This window comes from Octopus bimaculoides, chromosome 6 (genome assembly GCF_046866305.1).
Source record: "Octopus bimaculoides isolate indiv1 chromosome 6, ASM4686630v1, whole genome shotgun sequence".
NCBI classification, from domain to species: domain Eukaryota; kingdom Metazoa; phylum Mollusca; class Cephalopoda; order Octopoda; family Octopodidae; genus Octopus; species Octopus bimaculoides.
In genome coordinates this window covers 38,690,958-38,701,146 of record NC_142933.1, presented here as the reverse complement: position 1 = coordinate 38,701,146, position 10,189 = coordinate 38,690,958, and the positions used below count along the sequence as shown (strand labels likewise).

The following is a 10,189-nucleotide window of genomic DNA, read 5'->3' as shown; positions in this document are numbered from 1 at the left end:
CAGAGTTTACTCTTTAAACTGTTAGCACATTCTGTTATTCTGTTATGCGTTTCAGCCCTAAGGCTGTGGCCATGCTGGGGCACCGCCAAAGGAAATTCATTCATGGATCCTCAGTTCCGAACATAAGAAAAATTGTTATCAGAAGAAATAAATTAACTTACTCCCAGTATTCTTCAACAGATGACAACAGTGCCCGAGAGGAAGATACATTAACATCCTTCGTTGAATTCAGCATCGAGTCTAACGTGGAATTACTTTGAGAAATTTTCGTCAAGGAAATTGATTCATAGCAAAGATGTGTGTTCCAGGGGTTGTTACAACTACTCCAAGCTAATTTAGGGTGCATGGAACTATACAGGTAGTATAAGACCCAGGCTATGATCACATTGTAGTAGATACTAGTGATGGCACATATAATAATCATTCCAGGACCTAAACCTGCAGGATAAAAAAAAACACGGTAGTGCGAATATAGAGTTTGTACAGATGAATGTCTTGCAAACAGAACAAAACGAGATTAGTTGTTATTGGTTATAATGCTTAACCGCACCGCGCCGTGGGATCAGAGAAGACAGACGGCTAGAGAGATGCACAAATACATTGACATATAGACAGAGAGACAGGGATAGAAATAGAGAGAGAGAGAGAGATTTGAGGTAGATACTTGGATAAAGTCTGTCATACCGACCATGATGAAATACCACAAGGTATAGAAAATACGTATTCACCTTTATATATTTAATCCTTTATATTGAACACTCAATATTTCATCTATTCAATAAGACATATTCCATATATTCAATAAGACATTCAATACTTTATTTCATTGTACCATCCATTTTTATTTTATATTATATATTGTATATTATAATATATATTGTATATTCCATATTCTATATCCCATATTGGTTTTGCAGGAATATAAATAAAACAAAAAACAGACAGTGTTGGAACTCTTTTAAACAAAATAATATATATATATATATATATATATATATATATATATATATATATATATAAACATACACATATATATATATATATATATATATATATATATATATATATATATGTGTGTGTGTGTGTGTGTGTGTGTGTGTATATATATATATTTAAATACTAAGGGTGAAAAATTGAATATTAATTTGATTAATATCAATTTTAAATCAGTGGCCTAGCATATTGAAAAAGTCTGAAGATTCAGAAAAATTATATTACATACATATAAGAGGGATGACCACTAAGTGGACATCCATTTTGCCAGAAGTAGCTCACCTATGGTCTGACCACTAAAAAAAGATTGTTCTCAAGAAAATTCAGCAAACACCAGAACGTAAGCGAGCATGACAAATGAAAAGATACAAAATATAAAGATTAATCATAGACCGGTTTCGTTGTCACCACTTACGTAATTACTTACATAATTGTCATCAACTTTTCAGTATGATCGTCTTGGCAATATAATATGCAGAACTGTACACGAGACGTCCGCATGAGATTGAACATGTATATAGTTCTACCAGTTACATTTGGGGTTACATTTCAAAAGTCTTCATTCTGGCGCGCCAAATACCTGAAATAATTCTGCATAAAATAATTCTCTGCAGTGATTTTGCCGGTTAGAGAACATAGTTATTCAAATTTAAGTAATAAGGGTGAAAAATTGAATATTAATTTGATTAATATCAATTTAAAACCAGTGGCCTAGCAAATTGAAAAAGTCTGGAGATTCAGAAAAATTATATTACATACATATAAGAGGGATGACCACTAAGTGGACATCCATTTTGCTAGAAGTAGACCACCTATAGTCTGACCACTAAGAAAAGATTGTTCTCAAGAAAATTCAGCAAACACCAGAATGTAAGCGAGCATGACAAATGAAAAGATACAAAATATAAAGATTAATCATAGACCGGTTTCGTTGTCACAACTTACGTAATTACTTACGTAAATGTCCACAACTCTTCAGTATGATCGTCTTGGCAATATAATTTGCAGAACTATACGCGAGACGTCCGCATGAGATTGAACTTGTATATAGTTCTACCAATTACATTTGGGGTTATATTTCAAATGTCTTCGTTCTGGCGCGCCAAATACCGGAAATAATTCTGCATAAAATAAGTCTCTGCAGTGAATTTTGTCGGTTAGAGAGGATGGCTATTTAAATTTAAATAATAATAGTGCGCGCCAGAACAATGTTCAATCTCATGGAGACGTCTCGTGTATAGTTCTACAAATTATATTGCCAAGACGATCATACTGATGAGTTGCGGACAATTACGTAAGTGGTGACAACAAAACCGGTCTGTATATTTTGTATCTTTTCATTTATCTTGCTCGCTTACGTTCTGGTGTTTGCTGAATTTTCTTGAGAACAATCTTTTCTAAGTGGTCAGACTATATATATATATATATATATATATATATATATATATATATATATATATATATATCCTACAAGATTAAGTGAAAAGCGCTTTATATGATTTATAAAACGTGATATATTAATAAAAATCTGTAAATGTACAACCATCCAGATTTCTGAGTACCTTAATTTTTTTCTATAATATAATTCCTGTACATCACCTCCAAACCTTCCAATATATATATATATATATATATATATATATATATATATATATATATATATATATATATATATATATATATATATATATATTTTATGTTTTATTTTTTATGTTTTTTATGTTTTATTTATATTCCTGCAAAACCAATGTGGGATATAGAATATGGAATATACAATATATAATATAAAATAAAAATGGATGGTACAATGAAATAAAGTATTGAATGTCTTATTGAATATATGGAATATGTCTTATTGAATAGATGAAATATTGAGTGTTCAATATAAAGGATTAAATATATAAAGGCGAATACGTATTTTCTATACCTTGTGGTATTTCATCATGGCCTGTATGACAGACTTTAACAGACTGTAATAGATTGGCTGGTTTTCTGTCTTTTATACCAATTCCTTTGGACAGCAGCAGTATGTGTTTGGCTATTCTGTATTTAGGTGTTTGGCTATTTTTGTATTTATTTTTACTCACACACACACACACACACACACACACACACACACACACACACACACACACACACACACATATATATATATATATATATATCGCTACTTCAACTACCACCGAAATATGCGATATATCACAAGGTTAACCCCATCCAATGCCTCTCCGAAATCGAAAAATCGTTCACAAAAATACGTTGGAATTTAAACATGTACAACAACAACAACAGCAACAAGACGAGTGACAACAACAACAATAACCGTAGCAACAACACGAATGACAACAACAACAACAGCAACAACACGAATGACAACAACAACAATAACCGCAGCAACAACATGAATGACGACAATCACAACAACAACAATACCAACGATAACCGCAGCAACAACAACATGGATGAAAACAATCACAACAACAACAATACCAACAATAACCACAGCAACAGCAACAACACAAACAATAGAGACTGCAGCAACAACAACAGCCGTAGCAACAACAGCCGTAGCAACAACAGCCGTAGCAACAACAGCCGTAGCAACAACAGCCGTAGCAACAAAAACAACTGCAACCCCATGAACACCAACAGCAACAACAACAACAGCAAAAACGAACACAAGAGGACAAGCAATAGAAACAAAAACAATAACAGAGAAAAAATCGAATACAACAACAACAATAACAGGGAGAACGGACACACAGACACAGATAACCATAGGCACAAGAACACAGACAAAGGTAAGGCCATGGGGGTCAAGAGGGAGAATAAAGTTGAATGCAAAAGAATTCTTGGACAGGGAGTCAGTAGACCTAAAACAGAAAACACTAGATGGGGTGGTAACAATAGCGATGGCGGTGGTGGTGGTGGTGGTGGTGGTGGTGGTAGTGACAGTAACAATAGTAGTGGTAGGAATAACAGGATGAATGGGAGTAGCAATAACGGCAGTAATAGTAGTAGTAGTTACGAAGAAGACAACCCCAGAGGGGCCAACAACAGGAATACTAACCTCCTTGACACTCAATTCCTCAACATACATGACAAAACATATGATATGAGCCGGGTATACCCAACAACATTACCCTTCAACAAAAGAGTCTGCATCCCTAGACATACTCATGACCACATGGAAGCACAGTTCACTATAGCTAGGACAAAACTTAGACAGATTTTAGAAATATACACTAAGAGACAGAGACAGAATAAGACAGAGGCCCAACAACTTGGGAATATACCCGCAAGTGGCCTACACAAGCTCATGCAGCGCACGAAAAATGGAGAAATGGTATGCCTTCCCACAGATAAGTCCGGCAGAATGTCAATAGACAGCCTGCCGAACTATATCCAGGCAATGCAACCTCACATCGCCAATACGAAGGTAACAATCTTACAGGCGCATGAGGAAAGGGAAAAAGTCCTCAATGCCCACATGATGATGTGGACAATTGTTCTTAGACCCCAGAAGCGCACAGCCAACAACTTCCAAGCCTGGAACAATGATATCCCGACGCTGTATGGGCTCCGTAAGGACCACAAAGTAACAACTAATACTGTAGTGGGACCACCAACAAGACCAGTCTGTGGAGCGAATGTCGCTAGTAACTACAGGATTTCCTACTTCCTCTCAATGATCATACGCCCCATAATCCAGATGTCACCTGATGTCTGTGACAGCACGGAAGATCTCCTCAGCAGGATCAACGACTGCAACAACACTTGCAACCTGACAGGGTGTATAGTGGGTAGCATGGATGTGGTATCACTATACCCATCTATCGACGTGGATTTTGCAGTGGAAAAGTGCGTGGAGATGATCAACGAGAGCGAAGTAGAGTTCCAAAAAGTCAACACAGAAGACCTGGGCCTCCTACTTAGATTGACATATGACGATGTATATCTAGATAGATACGACCTTAGAGATTTCTGCTCTAGTAGACGTCTAAGAGGTAGACCACCCACAATTACCTCTATGGCTAGGAAGACCCCTATAGAGAGATGGAGTGGATGGACCAGAGCCATACGGACCCCCACTAATATCCACCAGGTAAAGAAAATGATCGCACATGCACTAGGAGCTAGTATAAAGGTCACCCTAAAAGGCCACACCTTTAAATTTAACAACAAATTATACGCCCAGGACGAGGGGGCAGCCATCGGTGTTAGTATCGCCGGTGATGTGGCCAATCTCTTCATGGTATGGTGGGACAGAAGGCTTAAGGAACGCCTGACACAGAACTCCATACTCGTGAATGTGTACTCTCGATATGTTGATGATATCAACTTAGTGGTAAAGACACCCCCACAAGAGAGTACCCCTGAAATAGAAATAGAAACTAAGACTATGGAGAGCATCCAGCAAATAGCTAACTCCATCCACCAGAGTATTAAAGTTACAATAGACTACCCTACTAAACACCCTAACCATAGATTACCTGTATTAGATACTGAACTCTGGCTAGAAACTAAGAACAATAAAACCAGAATCCTCCATTCACACTATACAAAACCTATGGCCTCCAAATACCTGATCCACCGGAACTCGGCTATTGCGGACAATGCCAAATTCAACATATTGATGGCAGACCTCGTCAGAGTAATGCGAAATGTCTCCTGCATGTGCGACCCTACAGAATTAAAGAGACATATACAACATTTCGTCCACCGCATGCAGTTCTCAGGTTACAGCCATAAAGAAAGGATCAGGGTATACAAAGGAGCTATGAAGAAGTTTGAAACAATCAAACGCAACGATAGGAATGGGATTTGCCCACTCTATAGGAGCAAATCATGGAACACCATAGAAAGGACTAAGAAGAAAATAGGGAAGGCAAGCTCATGGTACGATAGCCACAAGTACCAGAGCGTCATGTTCGTCGACACCACCCCTAGAGGCGAACTGGCGTACCGCTTTAGAAGGGCCCTAGACAAACTTAAGCTAAGAATTAAGGTTGTTGAAAGGCCAGGCAACCCTATTAAATCCCTTATCAGTAGAACATACCCTTTCAGTAGAACCCCCTGCACTGATAGGAACTGTATCGTATGTAGATTTAGCCCACAAACGAACTGCAAAACCAGAAATGTGGTCTATAGTATAAGATGTACAGAGGGACGATGCAGAAATAAGACAATGACATATGTAGGCGAAACAGCAAGGAGCATAGGGGAGCGGGCAAACGAACATTGGAGGGAACTTAAGGAAGGGAAGAACTCATCAGTTCTGTACCAGCACGCTGAGCAAGAACATAGAGGCTCAATCAACAACATAGAAATTAAAATCTTATCTACACATAGCAGTGATGCAGCACTTAGACAAATTACTGAAGCTACACACATAATAGAAGAGAAACCTAGCCTGAATAGGAAACTAGAATGGAACACTAACACACACCACTAACAAACCACAAACCACAGCATGTGACAACATGTTACCCATAAACCAATAATAATATGAACAAAGTATAATACAATACATAGATAAACAAATGGAATTAAATACTACATACGTTAACAAAATTTAATTAAACACAAAAAAAAAACACACACACACACACATGAACAAATAAATAAATAAAACAAATACAAACGAACACGTATTAACAGAGTATATAGGTGATACAGACACTCCCCATACACACATGCACTTACAAAAGACACAGACACATTGAAAGACACGCATGCGTAGACACATACAATAGGAATACAGAATACAAAATGGGTGTTATTTAGCAAGGTGAGACACACATAAGAAGGAAGGAAACAAAGGACCACTGATGAGGTCACAGAAGTGTGACGAAAGAACTCTGGCCGAAATAAGATTAAGATTAATGTGATATAAAGCTGAAGCAAATTAACACCAAATATACAGTGCGTGTGTTTTTATTGGCTAAACTGGCAATATCACCATCCCCAAGTACAACAACATATATATATATATATATATATATATATATATATATATATATATATATAAACTGTAATTTTTGTATAATTATGTATTGTTAATATACCAATACATAAAGACGGGGCAGAGTTGAAGTGCTCAGCATGAGCTAGAATTCATCTTATAGTAAAAATTGATCCATAAGGGTGGAAAATCACAGGAACAATACCATATGTCCAACGTAAGATACAATATGTGTGTTCAATTCCTTCAAGAATCAATAAATGAATTTATAGTATTCAGTCTCTAAAGTGTCTAAAAGGTACGGTAAAAAGACCAGCAAATACAACAATAAAAACTTTAGAAATATCATGAATGTTCAAAATATTTATTAAAAGAATATTTATAAATATGCATGATTTCTAAGTTGTATAAAAATATGACAAATTAAAGTTAAAACATTACGATGTGTAAACATACATTATGATATAACATATAATGGGTAAATATATACGGTATGATGAAGTTATAAATTTACATGTATTATATTAAAAACGTGTACATTAGGACAAGATTAAAAAAAAAAAAAAAAGAAACATATAATATAAAAGTTAAGTTAAAAGTATGCATCTACGGACCGTTTCTGAGATGTGTCTATTAATATAGTGTTGTACTCATATTAGAGATTAGACACTCCCTTCATCAGGATGATTGTTTTACATATAGAGAGGAAGGAAAAAATATAGAGAAAAAATATAGAGAACATAAAAAGTTTAGAGTGATATAATACAATATAAAAGTAAAACAACTGGACACAGCACCTTACATCACGGTTCCTTTTTCCTCAATTGCGGAATTACGTATATATATAAGAAGAAGAAAAAAACGAGTGAATTTATTAATAGACTTAGATGGCGTGCTTTTTTCCTCGATATGTCCAGAAATTCAAAGATAACAAAAACACCCAACCTAATAAGCAACCGAACTGAACCAGAAATCTCCGAAAATTTTAATTTAAAATCTTACAGGAACGCTCCACCAAACTCCGATCTTGCAAAATTTGAAAAGGACTTGATACGCATGATAAAAAAACCTTAAATATTCGAACTATGGGAATGCCTTCCAAAATCAATTACAAGAAACAATAGCTAGTCTCAAGAATGATCCCAATCTACACATTCTCTCAGATAAAACCGGAAATATCTACTCTGTGCCATTCGAAACCTACAACATGCTAATATCCAAGGAACTCCACACCAAATATAAAATTGATAAAAACATCGGCTCTGAATGACATTAACAATAAACACTACGAAATAATTTCGAAATTGGGAATATTAGATCGAACACAACCGTATGATCCCAAAACTCCACACTGCACGTTAAAGGACCATAAGAATGACTTCCTTGCCAAACCAACAATACGCCTAATCTGCCCAACTAAATCGGACTTGGGTAGGATTAGCAAATGTATTCTAGATCGGATTATACCAGTGATAAAGAAAAAAACACAACTCCCTTTATGGGAATCAACAAATGATGTTATAGTCTGGTTCCATAAACATGAACATCATAAAACTTCATCCTTCGTACAGTTCGATATTTCAAATTATTACTCTTCGATCTCCCCAATTTTATTAAATAAGGCAATTATTTTCGCCCGCAAGTATATTGAAATTTTAAGCTTGGACATTGATATTATTCAAGCGGCTCGTATGACTCTTATTAGTTATGCAAACCAGCACTGGTCCAAAACTGATTCTTTCAACCTTTTCGATATTACCATGGGATCCTCCGATTCTGCCCAAATAACAGACCTAGTGGGACTATTTTTGTTGGATAAAATCAAAAGACAGTTTCCCTCACTCTTTGGAGGTATATATAGAGATGATGCGTTATACATCGTCTCTAATCATTCAAAACCTCAGATTGAGAGATTGAAGAAAGATCTGAGGGCATATTTAAAAGACTACTATAACCTAAACATTATATATGAGTGTAATCCTAGGACAACAAATTTTCTAGACGTAACATTGGACCTCAATACCAAATTGTATTACCCGTTTCGTAAGCCTAATCAAAGTTTCCAGTATATTAACGTACTATCCAATCACCCTAGATCAACAATTAATAGTATAGTAACCGCAGCCTCTATCCGTATATCAAATCTATCGGCAAATGAAAATATATTTAATAAATATGCACCAATATATAACAATGCCTTAAAGTTAAGCGGCTTTACGAAAAATATAGAGTATATACATGATACAAAATTAAAAATAAAGCTGGCCAACATTAAGGATAGGCAAGGACTAACAGCCTTTGGCACGAACTCATCAGTCGATACACTACCCAACCATACACGAATTATGGGGACTAATGATAGAGATTATAGAATAAATTGCGATAACATAAAACAGGATAAAATAGGAAACCATAAAAGTAAGGATAATAGTAACAATAAAAATAGAGGTTATAATATGAAGTACTCGAGGTATAGAAATGATAATCGGGTGCTACTGAATGAGTCATTCTCGAAGACCAAATCCAGAATCCGTCATGTTATCTGGTTCGCCCCTCCCTTCTCACTAAGAGTAAGAGGTCTTCCTAAATTATTTTTTAAAATATTAAAGGAAAATTTCCCTAAGCACCACAAGTACTACACCATTTGTAATAAATCAACAATAAAATTAGCCTATTCCGCTACTCCAAATGTAGGATCTATCATCTCTAAAATGAATAGGAATAACATTAGACACTATAATGATAGTAGGAACATTAATGAGGATAACCCTGATGGAAATAAATATGATAATTTGAGACCTAGTAACAATACCACTAATACAAAAACTGAAATTAATGTACCTTGTGTTAAAACACAAAAAAGTGATGTTAGGGATACAGTTGGTGATGGGAACGATATTAATACTAATGATAATAGCAACGATAGAGAAGATAGCTGTAATAATAAAGTTAAGAATAAAACCTATAAGCCGCAAGCCAAATGTAATTGTAGAGTTCCCTCGAAATGTCCGATTAGCGGAAATTGCTGCCGGACTAACGTAATTTACAAATGTACCGTTCTTATGCAGAACGGAAAGAGAAAAGAGTACATAGGTAGCTCGATCGATTTTAAACAAAGATATAGAAGCCATATGAGCTCATTTAATAACTCAGAATATAGGGCATCTACAGCATTGGCATCGTTTATACATGACCTTAAGGAAAGAAACACAACATTCGAACTATCATGGT

General features: G+C 35.5%; 1 protein-coding gene across 1 annotated transcript in view; it reads right to left on the bottom strand.

Moving 5' to 3' along the window:
- Positions 1–10,189, bottom strand: part of LOC106868959 (sodium- and chloride-dependent glycine transporter 2) — a 51,474-nt gene that overhangs the window by 23,231 nt on the left and 18,054 nt on the right. The window contains exon 3 of the mRNA XM_089353772.1: positions 162–438. Coding sequence (XP_089209898.1) covers positions 162–438 — 277 coding nt within the window. The remainder of the gene's footprint in view (positions 1–161; positions 439–10,189) is intronic.